We start from the raw sequence: 21,758 nt of genomic DNA, 5'->3' as shown, positions 1-21,758 counted from the left end.
ATACAAGCTCCATATAATGGTTAGGAAGCTATTCTGGCTCTAGTTCATGTGGACAAGTGTCCATTCACAGTCCCTAGCCTACTAGAGTACAAAACTAGTCACACCATAATCAAAGAGGTGTTGGTTACAACGCACAGCTACCCTTATTCATGACTCATGGATCCAACCAGCTTCAGTTTCCTGGGTCAGGCCATTTCTTCCTCCTGCACAGTGAACAAAGTTCGAACATGTGAGATTGTACTCCACACCACAGGGGCTGTCTGCCCGGAAAGCAATCAGCCACCTCTGCCGACCTCCTGAGAGGTCAGGTACCAGAAAATTCCTACCGGCTCACCGTCTTTGCCTTTGGATGTGGGATGGGGGAAAGTCAATGGATGGGCCCTACATTATCCTGAGGTTAAGCAGTGCCAGCCTCTCGAAGAGCCCTGCTGCAGCTCGCCCCCTCCTCCCTGGCAGTCCCTCGTGGGCACACCTGGGGCAGCCCGGGGACCAGCTGCAGCTGCCTCCTCTCGGCGCCACCGTCCCCGCTCGCGGGGCATTCCATTCGCGCCCGCACTTTCAGCACACGCAGAGTCACAGGACACTTTCTTTGTTGTTGTTAACACAAAACCACTGGCCTCCCTGCCTACATAACAAAGCTTCTCCTCTGAGGATTCCTTCACCCTCTTTACCTTTCGGGTCTTTCTGGGCGTGTACGCTGTCCCGCTGTCACTGCTGTGCCGAATCGGCAGATCATAGATTAAGAGTGGGACAATTTGGGAGGCTTTGCTTAAGTTGGCTCTTTTTGACTTGCTTATGGTTATTTGGATTTTATTTGTCTTGGAAACCCTGTTGGGCTCTAAAGACAATGGGTTCCCAGCTCGTCTAGAGCGGGACCCCAGCAGCCTTTCCCGTGTCGAATCTGGCGCTCTGAACGTCCAGGCTTCGCAGCGGCCGGGAACCTGGAAGGGGCGGGGTGGGCAGCTCTGGAGTTTCGTTACGCGCCGGGGAAGCACGGCCCTTTGGACTTTGGCATCTGAAGGAAGGCCTACAGTAGGCGGAAGCGTGTGTGGTGCTGGGCCTGGCTGGCCTGGCTCCGCTCTGAGGCAAGAGGGCGGCACACACTGGTCCCACCCGCGCCATCGGCCCCGGAGCCCTTGGGAGCTCGCACAACATGGCGGCCCCCGGAGCGCGCGGCGCGAGTCTGTCGGGCCTGCTGCCCGCTCAGACCCAGCTCGAGTATGCCCTGCTGGACGCCGTCACCCAGCAGGAGAAGGATGAGCTGGTCTATCAGTATCTTCAGAAGGTGGACGGCTGGGAGCAGGACCTATCCGTGCCCGAGTTTCCGGAAGGTGAGGGGCTGGCGTCGGGGTGGGGGCTGTTCCCGGGTCCTCCCCTTCCTCGGGATGGATCCTGCCAGCAGTCGGGAGATCTGGTGCCCTGCGGTCCGCCTACAGCCGGAGATGTTTCAGAGGAGCAACCCACGGAGGGGTTTCTGTAGGGCGGGGACCGGTGTTTGCATCTCTCTCTCCCTCGAATCCTGACGTCAGTGACCTCCAGACTCCATGGATGTTTATTGATCGCTTTCTATGTGCCACAGGTGGTTTTAAGCACTTAAGGAGAGGTCTTATTTGGTACAACCCTCTTACTAGTCTTGTTTTACAGATAAGGAAACTGAGGCGCAGGGAAGGCTAGGGAACCTGCCCATCTTAATAACTACTAGAGTTGAATTCCATTCTGCAGACCTTACATCTGATGCTTTTCTAGTCCTACCACGTCTCCACGTTCAGAGTATTGAAACTGTTGAGCTTTAAAATTTGGAATCAATTTGAGCTTAGTACTCAGGTTTGAATCCTAGCTGTGGGAACTGTTGGAACACGGGGAAATAGATACTCCCAGTAGTGTAGTTTAAACAAAACGCTCCTTTACCTTCTTTGGTTGGGAGTGTCATTGTGTAGCCTGCTCGTGTTGGCTTGTGTCCTGGCATGACACTGAAACCACATGCATAGTTAATGAACCTGTGGCAGGGTTCAGGTATCTCCCGGAAGGATGTATCAGTTCCTTCTCATCCCACAACAGTCTTGGATATCTTTCTTATCCTTTTGCCCTCGCCTCGAGAGGGGGCTTACCCCCTCCCTCTTTATTATTGTACTGGTCTTGAAATAACATGAAATTGCAAAAGAATTGGCTGCATGGAGGTTGATCCCATCAGAGAATGACAAACACAGATATGCAGGTGTATACATATCTTCTAAAAACTCTGTAATAACGCACATAGTAAATACACTATTATAAACCAGCAGGCCATCAGCTAGATTTCTGAGAAATGTTTCAGTTTCCTAGTTTTGTTTGTATTTATAGTAAGTTCACTATATTACTATGATATTTGACCACTGTGACTGACGTCATATGCATAAGATATTAATCAGGCTTTGTTTTTGACATAGCCCGAAGTTCTGCTGCACCGTTATTAACAGAATGTTAAAAACAAACAAAGCGGTTTTTGAGATAATGTATGTTCAGTCTTGATTGCAGTTTACTGATCTACTTAGAAAATACTCATTCTTCAGAAGGTGGCACCTGCTGTGTAATGGGTAATCCAGGCCGACCTGAAATTCAATCCCTGTTCCTTCCTTTGTTAGCCTTTTGATTTTTGAGCACATTACTTGATTTCTCCAAACATTGATTTTTTTCTTTTTCCACTAGTAAAGAACATGGAACTCATACTTACTTTTTCTGGTAATTAAGTGGGGGTGATTCAGGCAAATTCTTAGAAAACAGGAAGACTCTTTAAGTGTTGGCCATTTATTATATTCATTTTAACTATTGCTGCTTAATATGCATTATTATCATTAAATCTGGTAAGAACCTGGCACAATAACCTAAATTACTTAACACAAAACTTAAATAACTGTTCTATGCCCTCAATAAGTCGCACTTAACAATTTACAGAGAGTCTTAAATACCTTGCAAGAGGGATGTGAAATACATGCCAGCTAATAGGTTAATCAGTTGCTCTGTCACCAATTAGCTGAATAGCTAATACTTATCAAAAGGAATAATTAAGTGCTTACAGAACCCTACGGCCTTTAGCATATTTAGTAAAAACACTAATTTGTTTAAGATCATCTTTTCTAGAATGTCGTTAAACTTGAATAACTACAGTTTTTGTTGGTTATCCTTGTTACCTTAGTCTTCCTTTAATGTCTGCTTCTAGGGCCATATAGTTAATCACCTCAAAATATTAAATGGAAAGTTCCAGAAATAAACTATTCATACATGTTAAGTCATCCATTGTTCTAGTCGCACAGTGCAGTTGTGTGCCTTCCTCCTGTGTCCTCCTGGATGCTAGTCATCCGTTTGTTCACTACACCAGTCAGCCCTGTCTACACCTCACTGTTGTGTGTGCTGCCCACTGCTAGTTAGTAGTTATCCTGGTCATCCTTAGCTCACTTAACACTTGCTCCACCACTCACGAGTGATGCTGGCTTCATTGGCTATGCCACGGAGAAACCACAAAGTTTTTCATTCAAGCAAAAAGGCGACATTTCTCGACTGTATAAAGAACAACCATGTGTTGTGGTTCTAAGGTCTATAGTTAGAATTAATTTTAACCCTTTAAATTGTAAACAAGGAACAGGAAACTGCACAGTTTCACTCTTGCACCTCAAACTGCAAGTAAAGGAGGGCAGTATGTAAAGATGCAGAAGTCTACATCTGACATCTACCTCTGACACCCGAGCTGACAAGGTTCCGTTAGCCACGTGAGCCTGCCATAGCAACGTGGACTGGCCTGTGTCTTACGTCCAGCTTCAGCTTTTAGTTTCTGTAAACTATTTCTGTCTACTGCAAGGTACAGTGGATAATAGATGTTTTTTACTGTTAAGCAATAAATGCTGTCTTCTTAAATAGGGATGCTATGCTTTGTAATTTAACAAAGTCATGGTATAGAAGTAAAGGTTTGAATCATTGTCAGCTAATCGTAAATTTTATACTAAAAATTAAATTTTAAGTTCCTATTTTCCTTTGAAGGGAATGGAGCATGATCTTTATCAATGCTAAATGTTTCTCCTAATTTTGCATTTAAAATATTTTGTTTTACATTTAGTTTTATACAACCCTAGAACATGGTCACTTCTCTTTTGTAAGATTAACTTAAGAACTTTTATGTTTGCCCTTCGAGTATCCTGATCCTCTTGGTTTCTTACTTACCCTTCAGTACTGTTCACTTGGGTCTGGGTGCAGTGAGATTTTTATAAATAATTCTTATTTCCTCTTGTTTTCACTTGAATGTGTTAATTTTATTCACGTCCCCAAAACTATTCCACTATTTCTGAAAGGATTTAGTACTGCATTTGTTTGTTTTTGGTACATTTGCAGGTTGCCTCACCAGAGCAGATGTCTGTTCTCTGCTGCCTCACCTCCTGCTGTCTACCCCTCTCCAGGCTTTAATCTCCACATAGTTGCCGAGTTCATCTTTTTCATGAAGCCATACATACCTACCTTGTTAGAATCATGAAGTTAGTTCTTATTTATTAATAGAATAGAGACTCGGGTAGACTAATAAACTCAACTGAACTGCTACAGACTTCAAGCAACACTATCATCTCTTAAAGTGTTTGGCTATTTATACTGATCCTAGGAAGAAAGATTCACACTTAATGGGCAGTTTAGTTAAATCACCCTTTTTCTTTGTTGTTTCCTTTAATTGTTGTAATTTGCTTTGTGTAAATTCCAGGATTAGAATGGCTGAACACCGAAGAGCCTCTTTCTATTTACAAGGACCTATGTGGAAAAGTGGTTATCCTCGATTTCTTCACTTACTGCTGCATCAACTGTATGCACGTGCTGCCCGATCTCCACACCCTCGAGCGCAGATTCTCTGATAAAGGTACCTGCTTTTTGACTGGTTTCTCATACCTTTGCTCAAAGGGGGATGATCATTTGGCAAGACTGTGGTGCTTCTGCATGTGATCTGAATCTAAGTAGCAATGACCTCCTTCCCTCCTGGTGGTCAGGTTGGCCTTCAAGCTCTAGACTTCCTGACTTGCCTCCCAGGTGCCTCTAACCTGCCATGCTTGATTTCCATGTGCTTTTTCATGAGGGGTTAAACTTAGTGATGATGGTTTGCCTGAGAACCAGAATTTAGAATTCAGGTTTTGTCTGAGAGTAAGAGCCTAATTTACTTTTTGTCATGATGAGATATTTAGAAAAGTCTTTTTCTATCCCAGGCTTAACTAAATTTGTTCTATGAAAAAGTGAAACATCTGGCCACAATTTTATGCTCTTCTCAGTGTGATGATACAAAGGTTTAAATTTCTTAGCAGGAAATGTCGTTAGGCTTCTGACGTGAACCACGGTGGAATGCAAAATACAGCAGATACTTCTCCTTTGACCCTGCATCATTACAGGATGATTCATTACAGTTAATGTTTCTGAAGCACAGTAGGAAATCCTCTTACAGTATTAGAGCCTCTGGAGATAGGGAAGATTATACTTACTGTTTGCTGTCCAGGTAGGAAAATAATCAGGTTTTTATTTTTGTTGACTTCTTTCTAAAAATAACAGGAGAGTAAATAAATTGATAAAATGGTTTCATTTAAGTTTGAATAGTCAGTACTACTGGCGTCTGCATGAAAGCAGTAGGGTCTGACTTTGTGACTAGATGCTGAGGCAGACCGTGAGCATGCACAGATGGAGGAAACCTACTCTCTAGTAAGAGTTACTACTCTCTGGGGGAGGGGGTTCTGTAAGACTTAAAATTTTACATACATTCATTTTACAAAAGAATGGACTTTGCCACCTTAATGCATCTACTCAGATTTGTTGCATATTTCCTAAAAACATCTTCATAAAGCATGCTCAATAAGTGTGCTGGCTAGAGTAAGAAACAGGCACATACTACCTACAGCATAATAAAGCTCAGTTCTTAAATCGATACATGTCCATTTTGATGACTTAGTCACTTGTAAATCTTTCAGTTAATATTTTTTTAAACAACTTTATTTTACAAAACAAAGATAAATGTACAGATTTTAAACATTTTTTTGCTTAAAATTATACATTTTTGTCAGTACTTATTTTTCAGATTTTAACATAATTTTTACATAAAACTATATGAATATATTTTTTAGTCAGTACTTGATTTTTTTTCAAGGTTTGATAGTATGCCTTGAAAACTTAATAGTTACAATGAGCATAAAGTACATGTAAAATAAAGTGTAACATGGAAATAGTTAAAGTTTTCTTGTTTTGTAAATATTTTTTTGTTTTGTTTTGTTTTCTTTATTTCTTGGACTTCATACAGTCTGTGAGTTGTTTCTGGGGGAGTGCAAGCCTCTGGGGTTAGCATCCCACTATCAGTGACTGCATATTATGTCTGTTCTTTTGTGACTGGGTTATCTCACTCAGGATGATATTCTCTAGATGCAGCCATTTTCTTAAGAATTTGGTTAAGTCATTGTTTCTGGTGGCTGAGTAGTATTCCATTGTGTATATGTACCACAATTTTTGTATCCATTCATCTTCTGAAGGACATCTGGGTTCCTTCCAGCTTTTGGCTATTATAAATAGAGCCGCTATGAACATTGTGGTGCATATATCTTTGTTGTGTATTAAAGTGTCTCTGGGGTATATGCCCAGCAGTGGAATAGCTGGGTCTTCAGGTAGTATATCCAATTTTCTGAGGTATTGCCAGACTGATTTCCAGAGTGGTTGTATTAGCTTGCAACCCCACCAACAGTGGAGAAGTGTTCCTCTTTCTCCACAGCCTCGCCAGCATCTGCTGTCATCTGAGTTTTGGATCTTGGCCAATCTGACTGGTGTGAGGTGGAATCTCAGGGTTGTTTTGATTTGCATTTCCCTGATAGCTAAGGATGTCGAGCACTCCCTCAGATGTTTCTCGGCCATTCGGTGTTCCTCAACTGAAAACGTTTTGTTTAGCTCTGTACCCCATTTTTTAATAGGGTTATTTGATTCTCTGGTGTCTAGCTTTTTGAGTTCCTTGTATACCTTGGATATTAGGCCTCTATCTGATGTGGTGTTGGTAAAGATCTTTTCCCATTCTGTTGGTTGCCGTTTTGTTTTCTTGACGATATCCTTAGCCTTACAGAAACTTTGCAATCTCATTAAGTCCCATTTGTTAATCTTTGACCTTAGAGCTTGAGCCATTGGTGTTTCGTTCAGGAAATTTTCTCCTGTGTCTATGTGTTCTAAGGTTTTCCCTACTTTCTCATCTAATAGTTTCAGTGTATCTGGTTTAATGTGGAGATCTTTGATCCACTTGCATTTGCACTGAAACCAGATCAGTTAATATTTTTAAAATAGAATATATTGTAGCTAAAAAGCATGTAAATCTTTATTGTACCTATAGATTTTCTCAGTTGTATTGTTCATCAATCTTTAAGAAGATTTTTCCAGTGAAGCAGAATCTATCTAAACCCAGAACTAAGCAATAGAGCATGTGATACTGAAAATGGGCAGCAGGACATACCTTGCTGAGACCGTATCAGATTAGCAAGCAGAGATGCCAGGAGAAGTAGCATTCTCACTCCACAAATAGTTTTATTGTGGCAGAGCTTCTGATAAATATGAAAAGAAACAAAATGGAGAGATGGCTCAGTGGTTAAGAGCACACTAGCTGCTCTTCCAGAGGTGCTGCGTTCAATTTCCAGCACCACATCCATTTATAATGGGTCCTGATGCTGTCTTCTGGCATGCAGGTGTACATGCAGATGAGGGCTCACATAAATAAGTAATCTTTAAAACATAAAAGTAAGTAAACAAAATGAGACAAGGAATCATAGGTTAACACGTGTTGTGAAGTGCTCATTAGGTTCCTAAGAATTTAGACACTCTTCTTCCATTGAGGATGTGACAAAGTTGAAGATTGTTTTTTATTTTGTTTTGTTTATGAGTTTTTTAATAGGAGACATAATAAAATTGTATTTTAGAACATATTATGTTAAAAATCCTCATGTTGACTCCCTAAATGACTATGTAGTTAGCTTGTTTGGTTAACACCATACCTAGAGAAGGTCAGTGACCTCCTCCAAGGCTCTGTCTTCTGCCAGTTGATATGGATTTTTTTTACTACTCATTATATATAAACAAGTTTCTGGAAAGCATAATTGTAAATAGGGTCCAGAGAGATGGAGGAGTAGGAAGCACAGAAATATACTTGCAGAGATGGTTCTGTAGACAGACTCTAAGGTGGAACTCTCATGCTTTTGAAAGCAGAGTTACTGAATTTTTTAGCAAAAGTCACAGGATTAAAACTAAACCAAAAAAAAAAAAACAAAACAAAAACAAAAAAACACAAAAACAAAAAAAAAACAACAAAACCAAAACAAAACAAGGAAGAACAGCTTATTCAAAGAAAACATAAACCATGGAAACTATCTTTTTAAAAGATCAAATGGGACCCTAAAACGAATATTAAAGGTGTGTATAGAACAACAGGAAGGCATAGAAAAGATAAAAACAGCGCACAAGCAAAAGCAAAGACCAGTAAAGAGCTAGGAGAACCTTCATCAGCACACAAAGCAAATGCTGGGCCTGAAGACTACACTGTCTGAAATGGGTGAGGGACGCAGACTGAAGCAGCCAGAGAAAAGACGGAGCTTAGAGCTAAGGCAGCAGAAACTGCTGAGTATTTTATAAGATGTTTGAAAGGATTAGAGCCTAGGGGACCACCATACATAGATCAGATCCTTTGTAGCAGGGATTTTTAAAGAAGTAACGGCCAAAACCTGTCCCAATTTAAAGAAAGACATGATCATAAATATCCAAGAAGTTCACTGAACTCTGAAGTACAATGCATTCAAAGAGAATCAGTACTGAGAGACAAGGACAGAGAACTCAGCAACAGGAGAGAAGCAGCTCATGTTCAGAGAGGAGAGGAGTTGGCAGCCTTCTCGGAGAGTTGGTTGTGATGAGTAGATGCTGAAGGCAGTGGGCCGGTGTATTCTGATTTCTAAAGAAAGACTGTGCAAAATTTTGTAATTGCAAGTTATGCTTCACAAGTGAGAGAGAAAGGAAAACATAAAAGCTGGGAAGCTCATTAGAGTTCTGCAGGTGGACCTGAACACATGCCACATACTATTTTAAGGCCTGAGAAGAAACAGGTGTAAGTAAACACATGGTAGTTATAAAAACTACATTATTGTAACAGCGATGTAGCTTGGTTTCTGTAAGACTTAGTCGACAAATGCATAATAAAAAGTACTCTAAGAGGTATCAACAGATTTGAGGGAGGAAATTAATAATTCTGTGATAGTAGTTGAAAATCCAATACCCATTCAATACATATTATTTATAATGAATGTAATATCCAGATAGAAGATGAATAAGGAAATAAAGGAATTGAAAGCTATAATAAACCAGATAGATCTATAGCCTTCACAGAACACCTCAACACTGTCAAGACACACATTTCATTCAAGTGTACTTGGATCATTTTCTAGGATAGACCTTATATCAGGTCATAGTTTTTTTCAGTAGGTTTTCAAGTATCTTTTCAGTTTATCAGTTAAAGTTAGAAATCAGTAGAAAGAAAGCTGGAATGATAAATGGTTTGTGAAAATTAAACACATCTTTAAATTCCCAGTAGAACAAAATAGAGGTTATAAGACAATTAGAAAATACTTAGAAACAAATATTCATGACATATTCTAAGACTGCTTATAAACATATTAAAAAACACACCAACCAAACTTATAGCTAAAGAACTAGAAAAAGAACTAACTTCCATGAAATTAGCAGAAGGCACCAAACAGTGAAGGTTTGAGTAGAGAAAAACAGAATAGACAATATAAAAATAATAGAAGCTAAAAATTGATTTTTTGGCAATATCAGTGTAATGGACAGCCTTAGCTAGGTTACTAAAATCAGAAGTAGAGGTGAAGCTATTACTACTTGTCTACTGAAATAAGGATTAGAAGAGCACATAGGATTGTGTGCCAGTGATGAAACGGAAGTGTCTGACAGCACAAAGCCTACCAAGAGTAAACCATGAAGAGAGAGACATCCCCACAGACCTTATCTACTGGTGTTAGTCACTGTAGCCAAGTCACAGTGACAACCAAACTGTTAGTGCAGGGTGCATGGGAAGGGCAAGTAGACATGTGCACCGGGCTAGTTGTCACCCTCGCGAAGGAAGGCAGTGTTGACAGCTTTGAGGAGCCCTGACAGTATATTATACTAAGTAAAATAGTCTCTGTCTCTCTGTCTCAGTCTCTCTCATATGCACACACAGTGATTCCACTTAAGTGAATTATCTAGAATAGTCAAAAATCATAGAGATACAAGTAAAATGGTGTTGAAAGAGACTAATAAGGACTTATTGTGCAGCGATTAAGTTTCAGGGTATTCTATTTGAGGTAGGATCTCATTCTTAGCCCAGGCTGGTCTAGAACCTACTGTTAGCCCAGGATGGTCTTGACTTTATGTCTGGGATTTTCAGTTTTGCAAGATGAGGAGGTCAGAGATGGATGGTGATTAAAGGTGGTGGTCCGACAGTATGATTGTATTCAGTTCTCTACTACTTTAAAGGATTGTTAAGGCAGTAAAATTTATAGAAAACACCTCTTTGAGCACAACACTGGCTGCATGTGGTAGTCTGTGCTGTAACGCCAGCGCTTGGGAAGCTGAGGTAGGAATATGACAAGTTGGAGGCCTTCTTGAACTGTAGAGTGACGTGCCATTTTTAAACGGGGGGGGGGGTGCTTTATCCTATTTTTACATTTCAAATTAACATTATAAAGACAAATCTGTGCGCTTCAGGAGAAATTCAGTTTGTTCATTAGCATCAGATCCTACTGACTAGTGGGATTCATTTGTTAGGTATACAGACAGTTTTATGAGCCAACTGTAAACTTGAAATTGGCCATAGGGGAGGTATTTATACCATGAAGTCAGCAAACGCTGCAAATCAGGAAAGTAAAGAAATACTCTATTTGGTCATCCCATCAAATCAAATCGCTAGTTTGCTAGCGTATCTCGGGGTGTCTTATTCTTAGACTGTTAGACTGAAGAGCAGCGGTTCTTAACTGGTGAGCTGCAACCCCTTTGGGGTCACACGTTAGATGTCCTTCATATCAGATGTTTATATTACAATTCATAACAGTAGCAAAATTAACAGTTATGAAGTAGTAATGAAATAACTCTATGGTTTTGGGGGTCCCAAGGAACCACATTAAAGAGTCACAATATTAGGAAGGTTTAAAGTCACTGCTATAGAGGAGTAATTTGTGTTAAGCCATGGAAAATACTTTGGGAAGTGGTCTCAGCCTTGTAATTTCAAAGAAACATTGCTGAAATAACGTGCTACTGTATGAAAACCTGGGTAACTCAAAAGTTCATTGTTAGAAGATAGTTCAGTTGGTGTTGAAAAGACACATCTAGAAGTCATCAAATGGAAGGTCAGTAGGTTAAACATGCTCTCTTACAGCTGGATGTCTTCCACTGTGTGAGACATCGGTCAACAGAGAGGAGCAGTGCTGTTCCTGTCCTGATGGTTAGCAGCACATTTTAAATCCCAGTTCACAAGAGATGCTCAGCAAAGTGAAGGTTTTCTCAGTAATTCAAACACCTCGAAAGAGGCTGTGTTTCAAACCCTCTCTTACCCAGCCTAGTGGTACAGCCTATAATTCCATCACTCAGTAAATAGGGGCTGGAAGATTATAAATTCTAAGCCAGCCTGGATTCCATAGCAAGACCCTAGCAAAACCCAGGGTAAATAAGTAAGTAAATAATAGGTTTTAAACTCAGGTCTGCAATAGTGACCAATATCATTTTAGCATATGAAAAACTATTTTTGAGCAAAAAGTACATAATGCTCAGTTGTAATGAGTCACTCTAAGGTTTAAATGTTTTAAAAATTTAAACATGTTTAAAACTGTGCCCTGGGGTTATTAGTTCATAGTAATTCAACACGTGTTTATATTAAATTGGTAGCAGTCCAAGTGATTTCTGCTTGCTATGTGAGAGTTTCTAAGATTTTAACTTCCTGATGCTTTTACCTCAGAAGTATATTGTTACAGTACTCATTTATGACAATGGCTGTTATCACAGGAAAAGGATTCAAGGGCTATACAAAAGCATTTTCTTAGAAAAAGCTTTGCATGTGTTAGTGTGATTTCTATGTATATTTAATGCATAACTGCATCAGATTGCTTTTTTGCTTTTTGTTTTTTCAAGGCAGTGTTTCTCTCTGGAACAGCCCTGGCTATCTGGTCTAGCTTTGTAAACCAGGCTGGCCTTGAACTGCGTCTGCCTCAGACGGTTGTGATTAAAGGCATGTGCCACCACTGCCTGGCTTGTATCAGAGTCCCCTTTTAAAGCCTGGACATTTTGTCACTGTTGGGGTACACTAGTATATGTCATGCAGTATGTGAGGCCTTACCTGCTCACACTTTTCTCACATCTGCAAGGTACACCTCTAACTTTACAATGAAAGTAAGCCCTGAACAGAATCAAGCTTAGTTCATTTTGAGTCAGTTTCCAGCCACCTTCAATGACAACATAGAGAACCAACCAGGTGAAGACAGCCTTGGATTCAGAAGATAGTTGCCTTTGAGGCCCCAAGTGATTACAGTAAAGGACACAAGCAGGATCAAGGAAGAGGAGCTGTGCAGGAGCAGATGTGGGGAGACCAGATGCAGGGTGCCCGTCCTCCTCCAGCATGGGCAGAGACACATTTGGCACACTGCCACCTAAGGAACTTCCTACCATTTTTAGGCTCATCTGCCACAATTTTTCTGGAGGTGCCCATAGGGGCATCTTCTTTTTTTGTGGCATATTCCAGAATGTTAGGCTCCCAAGAAAATGCTTGTTCAGCATAAATTACATAGTTTATACTCAGTGTAGCCGTGGTGAGGAACTCCATATCCAGACGCTGGGCAAGAGCTCTTCTTACACATAGGCCCTTCAGACAGTTGGGTCTGCTATGTTAATGTATTTTACATTTTCTTTTCTTTTCTCATAACCCATCTAGTTATCAGCTGTGTTCTTAAATAGTTGAGCTCCTGTGAAAATATTGGTCATCTTATGGCTTATTTTCAGGGGTTTAGTCTGACCAAGAGTCTAATATATATGTGTGTTTTTTTTGTTTTTTTTTTTTTTTTTTTTTGGTCTTTCTGTTTTGCTTTTGGTCTCTGTTTTAACTTAATCTTAAGTGGTTTTGATTTCAGTATTTCTAATACTTTAAGTACAAATACCTTCCTCCCTTTGTTTCAGCCTACCTAACTTTGCTCCAGGTCATTTGTGAAATGGTTGCGTGGTGGTGGTGCTAGCGTGGCCTGGGTGTGTGTATATGGAGGCTAGAGGTTGTCCTCAGGTATCTTCCTTAGCCTCTCTCCTCCTCATGTTTCTGTTCAAGATTCCCTGTTGTAGTGAAGCTGGAGCTCACAGTTTGGCTGGACTGGCTAGCCAGAGTCCCTGGAGTCAGCCTGCCTCCATCTCTCCTCTGCTGTGATTATAGAGCTGTTGTGCTCTGCCTTTTACATGGGTTCTAGATCTGAATTCACAGCTTCTGCTTGACCAGCAACATTTTATAGTTGAGTCTTTTTTTAGCTCTCTTGCTTTTTAATACTGTTATCTATAATGTCCCTAGGCCTGAGATGATTTTCCCTCCCTTTTTTATATTATAAAGTTATGCTTACCATTTAGGGTACAGGTTTTACTTTTGTAAATGTATTCAAGAAGTCCTCACATATTTTTAGTCCTTGTCTTTGATTAGATTATTTTGTAGACTATTGCTAAACACTTTCTATTACAGTGTATTTAATTGAATCTATATGTGTCTTTCTGTCTTAGTTACCGTTCTATTGCTATTAGACACACCATGACCAAAGTAACTCTTATACTTAAAAATAAGAATTGTTTATTGGAGGTCGTTTACAGTTTTAGAAGCCTTATCATGAACATCATGGCAGTAAGCAGACAGGTGTGGTGCTAGAGTAGTAGCTGAGAGCTCTACATCCTGATCCATACACAACAGGCAGAACAGAGACACTGAGCCTGGTGTGACACACCTTCTCCAATAGGGTCCTACCTCCTAATCCTTCCCAAACAGTTCCACTCTCTGGTGACTTAAGCATCCAGATATTTGAGCCTGTGGGTGCCATGTTCATTCAAACCAGCGCATTTCTTTGCAGACTTTTGGAATGATTTGTGAGAAGTTATTTTGTTGTTGATACTTTGGAAGTTGTCCTCCTCCTATCCTCCTTCTGTTTCTGCCTTCTCACTCCTCTTTGCTTTCTCTCCTGTTCCTTCTATGTTTTTCATGTGTTGATCCATCCTAATTGTTATAACCTAGTAATGGAAAGAGCAAATTTGTTTAAGAAAATATCTGTTTATTTTAAGACTCAATGCTACAAAATGAGAGAAGATATTTGACAATTGTTATATATGAATTAATATTAGACTGTGATATATATTATATCATATATACACATTCATCTTCATTCTACTTACGTACGTACTAGTGCCCTTGACCTATAAGGCATATGCCCAAAGCCTTGTGGGTACTGTTCACTATCTATAATAGCCTGTGAGGCCGCTTCTTTCATTAGTAAGTGCTTATCAGATTGTGACCTTAAGTAATAATTGCAATTTGAGATATAATAGCAAGACTAGCACAGGTTTCTTTTTCTGTCTTAATGAATGATGAATAAATATGCATTCTTAAAGATTTTATTTGCATTCCTAAGTCAAAATCTCTCACCTTTTCACTAAAAAAATAAAAAATGTATGGCTTCTTCATTGACAAATATGAATTGCTAGCATTACTATTCCTGAGCTTTAGGACCATAATTAGCTCCAGTGTTGGTTACTTGAACGCAGAGCTAGTACAGCAACTGGGTGGCCAGTGTGGATAGTGGGTTCAACAAGGACATCTGGAAAGGGGATGTTAGGCACCAGGTGGGCTGGTGGGTCTGAGATCACGGTGCACCATCAGGAGGGTGTAGTCTAAATCATGAATAGTTGACATCTGTGATCTCCTATTCCATAACATTAGACTGTGGTTGATTTTACATAACTACAACCATGGGAAGATGGGAAAGAGGGATTTGTAATGATAGCCTAAGGAACCGAAGGAAGCTCAGATTGCTGTAGCACCTTGAGAGGCAAAGATAAGGAGATGCTTTCTGGAATGATACTTGATCTTCACACTAAGAACAGTAAAGGATTTTTTTTTTTTTTTTTTTTTTTTTTTTTGCAAGATGGTGATATCGGCAATTTATGTGTTTTTAAGAGATCAGTCTGACTTTTAGGAGATAACTCATTATGGATAAGACATGTCTGGAAAGCTGCAAATACCAGGGTCAGTGGAGGAATGATCTGCACGTGGCAAGATGGAAATCAGTTCAACACAACTTTGCTGGTGTTGGTTTAGACTCTAGAGTCTGACACTGGACGGTTTATTTTAGGCATCTTTTAATACAGGACAGTTTTAGAAAAATGCTTTCTGGTAACAACTGACTCAGTTCCATGTAAACAATAAAGCTTAAGGCATGACTATATAAACCTGTTTTGTAAAGTACATGTGCACCTCCATAAAGGTGGGTTCTGTACCTTCAGGACCTAGGGGAGAAGAACCTGGTGTGTCCTGGTCATGCAGGTAATAGGAAGGTCACCAGGTTATAAGTGCATGTGCAATAGAATGGGTTCTATTGACTGAGGAACAATGGTCAAGGTAAAGGTCTGAAGAGGAAGAGTCTGGGGGTTCAGATGTCACTTGGCCCTACAGATGGCACAGATCACCAGGCCATCTAACTGCATCTACTCCCAGACTTCTCTGTGGAAAACAAGGAGACAGTCCTGCATGTCTACCATTCCTGGTTTCCCTGGTGCTTATCTGTGAGCACAAGGCTCTCATGCTCTCTACACATGGGTACAGCAGGTCTGTGGTGAGGCTGTTCCACTCTGAGATGGGATACAGGTTGAACAAGTTGTAGGAGGTAAGATCAATAGGGCTTGGCCATGAATTAAATATGAATGATGAAGGTAGCCAGTGGGTTATTACAGAGACACTCTAGCTTGAGTTCTTGCTTATACAGTTGGATGTATAATACTGCAATTCTATAACAAAACCCCAAAGAAAGTTTAGATTTGGAGGGATGTTCATGAGGTTAGCTTGAAGTATCTCCAGTACGTGCACTTGAGTTTCCATATAACTTCAAAACACGTAGAATAAAGGGCTGAATTCTGACCATGACTTTGGAGGGTATTTGTTCTTACTGTCTCAAACTTCCGTCCTCTTTGTGTGTACTGTTTCCTCTTCCTGAATCTCTTTGCCTCTTTTCAACTTCTCATCATGGAGGTGTCACCCATTCATCATTTCTTTGGGAAGGTATTGGGATATATTGATTAGGGGGAAAGTAAGTAGGAAATACCACCATATATTTTGATATATATTATTGTAGCTATATAATATGCATAAATAAATCGCCTTAACTTGTGGGTTCTTACTTGAATTTGGCGATTTTTGAATCATTACTGTTGTTTATTTCTGTCTTTGCATTGTCCCAGATCTAACCAGTGTCTTGCCCACCAGCTGCCTCCTGTGCTCACACCATTTTTGGAGTACTTCCTTCTCACACCAGAGTATTTCTAGTTCCTCCTGCGCTTTCACAGCACATCCCCCAAGTTACCATTTCTCTGAGGAGCTCATGGTTCCTAAGCTGTCTTTGTTTTTCATTTAGTCTTAACAGTTATGGAAGCTAGTCTTTCCAACTGCCTCCACCAGAAGTTACAGTGTTCATTTGAAGTGCAGGGCCTTTGTTTGTTGCTTCTTGTATTTCATTTTAGCATCCTTGCCATCTTTGTAGCTTTGGTGTGTGTGTGGGGGGGATTGGATGTGGGTATAACAACATGGTTTTCAATGGAAAGGTTTGTCATTTATGCACCTGTACTCTTTCATTTCTTACTACTTTTTCTCTTAAATAGAATTTTAAAAGAAAAAACAAAATGCAATAGTTTTGAAAAAAAATGAAAGAAAAAGCAAAGTAATTCTGAAGATGTAGAACACAAACAGAACAGCCCTTTGGCCCTAGTAAGAGACACCCACTACAAAGCTGAACATGTTTGGCGTGGAAGTGGATGTCCTAGTTGTAGCTTACTTTAAACGTTGAGGAAGGATGAGGATGGCAAGCTTGGAGAGGTGTTGCTGTGGGACAAGCGTCACATACACAAGCAGAGTGTGGTTTCCCTCAGATGCATCCCGAAGCGAAAGAAGGAACTGAAAGGGAAAGTTTAGGATCCAGTGTGAAGGAAGGAGAATCTCAACCAGCACCTCCTCCGGGAGTGCTGTCCATAGATGAAACTGCACAGAACAGAGCCGCCAGAAGAGGGCGCTCTCATGCTAGGAACCTGGTGGTCACACATCCTACAAAACTACAGGAAAGAGAATGCGTGGAAATCCTCACTAACAGTCACAGACTTGACACCTGTGTTTCTTACTGAAGTAATATCTTTAAACAGCATTTAAGACTAATGAAAACCAACTTGGATCAGAAATACCAAAATTGGAAAGAAAAGGAAATGGGTATTGATTGAATTCAAGGAACAAAAAATTCAAGATATTAGAAATGAAATCTAAATTAAAAGATGTCCAAGGGAGGATAAATTTATATAATAATGGAGTGGTGAGACTGAAGTAGAGCAGAGGGAGGTGGGGAGCTCAGGTGGATGAGGATAAGCCAACACAAGGTGAACAGTGGAGGGAGAAAATGGTGGAATCAGAAGACAAGCAAAGGTACAGCATCAGTCTACTTGGAGGACCTCAAGAGATTAAAAAGAACCGACCCAAACTAATACCTGAAATTAGAATAGAAGAAAACTAGATATTGACTCTTCATCTTGAAAGGGCCTATAAGGTACCAGGGACTAGGAACAGCTTAATAAGACTGTTACAATTAGAGACCAAAACAAGAAAGTCTTAAGAGCTCCAGACAAAAAGATAAGTTACATGTGCATTAAAATTACTGGGATTGTCCCAAGTAGAATGCAAAGCCAAGGCCCATGAAGCAGCCCTTTACCACCCTTCAGGTGTTCAGTCAGGGCATCGCGTCCGTTCGCCCTCCAAGCATCAAGGCTAACACAGTGAGGAAGCTCAAGGATTTAGAGGGCAGTCACTGTGCATATGGGCCATTTTGGGGAATATCTTCTAGGAGTGTTGTCATCTAATTCTGAGTGAGTAGGAAAGCTGCCATGGATGGGTGAAGATGTGTGTGTAGATGCAGAGCAGAGACCAAAACAACATGGTAAATAGAGGTGTATGTGATGGTCAGGGTTTGTTCTGAAGAAACAACTGATCCAGGCAACAAAGCATGAGGATTTACTGTAGGAGCTGACCTACCTACGTAACTGCAGAGCTGGCTGCCCATCCTACATGGTTTAGTATCTCAGTGGCAGATGGAGCTGTGGGTATGAAAGGCAAAGGGAAGAAGGGCAGACTAGAACCCTTGTAGGCTCTGTTTTATTTAGTGAGTGACCAGCAGCTGTCCTTTACTGTGGAGCTAACACATTCCTGGACTATAGGGTAGACAAGCTGGGGTGCAGATGGCAGTCCTGTTTCCTGTTCCCTCCGAGCCTTTTGAGGTTTAGTGTGTCCTTCGTGTTCTGCCTGGTTCGCTGTTTTCATCCATGTCTCATACAGGATATAATCCAGTCTCCTGTTACTAGACAACCCCATGTGTATCTGCATATTTACTCATGTAATGCACTGTGTTACGTATACTAGGTCACATCCTTCATGTCCCCAACATGATGTGGTTAAGAAGTTTGATGTTGCTAATTTCTTTTGGAATTTAGAGGGTTTTTTTGCTTTTTGTATTTAAATTGTGGTTAAATTAGGTGATAGTTTACTGTGTACTGAGCACTGTGTTAAATTCCTCACACAGGTTACCCCTTAATTCACCCAACCTAGGGAGTCATTCACGGCACTTTTCTCAGTTCTCAAGTGAGGAAACTAAGGGAAGGTCAGGGACTTGGCCACAGTCTCAAATCCTTCCCCCTGCCCACTCCCACCCTTCCACTTCCCAGCCATCTCCTCCTCATGATTTTCCAAAATATCCTTGGTTGCTTAGTTGTTGCTTCTCAGCAGTTTGGTTACGAGCTGCTGAGGCATGCTTTCCTTTATTGGGTCTTAGATGCTGTGCTGGCCTTGAGTTATACATACTTCTTCTACCTTAGTCAGAATTAGAAGATCAGGCATTATTCAGATGTTTGCTTTGCCCTGATTTCTTCTCTTTTTCTTTTGGATTCTTGTAACTCCTTAGATGTTCTAAGCTGACCCCAGTTTGCCTGAAGCAGTGTCTGTTTTCACTCAGTCTTCCCATTGTAACTTTCTCTACTTTACCTCTGGGCTCCAGGCCTTTCTTCTGCCACCTGTTTGCAGTGAGCTCATCCAGTTTCTTTGTTTCAAGTAGGTGTTCTCAGCTCTGACGTCTTTATTTAGTTTTTCTTTTACAGCCTCCTTTTACAGTTCCCTGTCTTTTTATTCATGTCATTTCATTTGTATTTTTCTTTTAGTTCATGGAACACAATTTTATAGCTGCTTTAAATCTCTGCTAATTAAAATTATTTTGGCATCAATATCTTGTTTATTTTTTATTTCCTTTGATGATAAATCATATACCCTTCTTTATGGCATTTGTTTGAGGCGGGTTCTTACTGAGGCTTTGAATGACTGAGAACTGGTTTACTATTCTTTGTGAAGCAGTAGTTTCGGACTGTATACAAGACATTGGAATTTTGTAATATATGGAACTTGGGTTCTATTGAAGTCCGGATAGATAATTGTTTTAGTAGACATTCAGCACGGTTACTTCTGATTATAAATTCCCATCTTTTAAAAAAATATATTTACTTGTAATGTGTGCATGTGTGTTTTCCTGTGTGTGTGCGCACCACATGGATGCAGTGCTTCCAAGACCAAAAGAGAGCACTAAATATTCTGAACCTGGAGTTGCACATGGTTGTAAGCCACCATAAAAGTACCAGGAACCCAACCTATGTCCTCTGTGAGAGGAACAAGTTTCTTACTACTGAGTCACACCCCTCCAGCCCCTCTCCTCATCCTCTCTACTCAGTAATTCAGTCCTCAGTGCTCACATTTGCTGTGCTTTGTAGTTTAGAGGCGTGTGAGTTGACATGAGTATTTTCACTGTTTCTCCACTCTCCAGCCTCCCCTGTTCTCTGACCAGAATGCAGTGGGGTTTCAGTTGGAGTGTTAGCCAGTCGCATAGCTTCAGCTGACAGCAGAGCTTCTCCTTGGTAACACTGGCCCTAACCTTCTGTGCTGTGCCTCCCTGTGGTGCCTCCCACTTTCTTTAATAGCTTTACCAAAAACATAGAGTTCTGATCTTGCACATGAATTTGATCCTGTGTGTTTAAATGTTAAAATTAAGATTGTCTAAGATTTAGATTTATTAGTTTTTGTATATACATGTTTAAATACAAATAAATACATTAGTGTAGTTGGTTCTTAACCTATGAATTTTTATATTAATGAGCAGACTCTAGTGTGGATGATTATTTTCAAACTTTCATAGTATTTAACACACACGTTCCCTTTTCAGACGGCCTTCTGATTGTTGGTGTTCACTCAGCCAAGTTTCCCAATGAAAAGGTCCTGGACAGTATCAGAAGTGCTATCCTCCGGTACAGCATCACCCACCCTGTGGTTAACGACACAGATGCCAGCCTTTGGCAAGAGCTCGAAGTCTCCTGCTGGCCAACGCTGGTCATACTGGGACCCCGTGGAAACCTGCTGTTTTCTTTGATCGGAGAGGGTCACAAAGACAAACTATTTTTATATACATCTATCACTTTAAAGTATTACAAAGACAGGGGACAGATCAGAGATGGAAAAATTGGAATAAAACTCTTTAAAGAGTCTTTGCCGCCTTCACCATTGCTATTCCCTGGCAAAGTAGCAGCAGACCATGCTACTGGTCGACTGGTGATAGCAGACTCGGGGCACCACAGGATCTTGGTCATTCAGAAGAATGGGCAGATTCAGTACAGCATCGGAGGTAAGGCTTGCTTCTGGTCATGCTGCTTATTGACCAGTGTGTCGTGTACTTTACAGTTTAAAAACAGCTCAAGAAAGTATACAAAGGCAGCCTGAATTGCTTTGTGACTTTATCACCAAGTTATTTTGTCATTTAGTCTGTGTCTGAGCTAACCTCCTCTCCTCTTCAGAACAAACAAAACCCAGAAGCTTCCTGTTAAAGGGAGGAAATCATTAAGTTATATAATTTCTTAGGTATATTTGTGTGTTCCATCCTGTTTTTTAATAAAAGTATCACATTTTTTTTTGTTCATGGAAATATGTACTAAGACTTTAGGTCAGTGACATTTTACATGGGAGTTTCATGTTTTCTTCTCTAACAAAATATTTCTACATCACTTTTAAGACGAGAACTCATGACAGTGACCAAGAAACTTGATATTGACACTATGAAGTAAGCAGGCTAGGGTTTGTACATACATTTACTTTTCTCTTGTCTCATCCCTAAGAACTAAAGGATACATTCAATGCAAGCACAGGCCATCTAGTTTCATAGCCCCCTGCCTTAGATGAGAACATGGCTCTAGTTTCTATCTGCGCGATTAGTGAAATCTCCCAAGTACATTCAGACTAATCTTCTTATCTGGGCTAAACTGACACACAACAAATTAGTCAGAGGGAAAGCCACCCTTGATAGCATAGGACACACTGTACCTATGGACGTAGATCAAACATGGTCCTAAGCCATTGCTCATTGTGT

The 21,758-nt window shown here is 40.5% G+C and overlaps 1 protein-coding gene across 1 annotated transcript in view; it reads left to right on the top strand.

Moving 5' to 3' along the window:
- Positions 1-948: 948 nt before the first annotated feature.
- NHLRC2 (NHL repeat containing 2) overlaps positions 949-21,758 on the top strand; it is a 47,679-nt gene continuing 26,869 nt past the window's right edge. The window contains exons 1-3 of the mRNA XM_080913291.1: positions 949-1,331; positions 4,718-4,870; positions 20,565-21,020. Coding sequence (XP_080769417.1) covers positions 1,154-1,331; positions 4,718-4,870; positions 20,565-21,020 — 787 coding nt within the window. The 5' untranslated portion in view covers positions 949-1,153. The remainder of the gene's footprint in view (positions 1,332-4,717; positions 4,871-20,564; positions 21,021-21,758) is intronic.

Source organism: Micromys minutus (genome assembly GCF_963924665.1).
Source record: "Micromys minutus genome assembly, chromosome: 2".
In the NCBI taxonomy this organism is placed as follows: Eukaryota; Metazoa; Chordata; class Mammalia; order Rodentia; family Muridae; genus Micromys; species Micromys minutus.
Note: the sequence above shows the minus strand (reverse complement) of the source record. Positions and strands in the feature narration are given on the sequence as shown.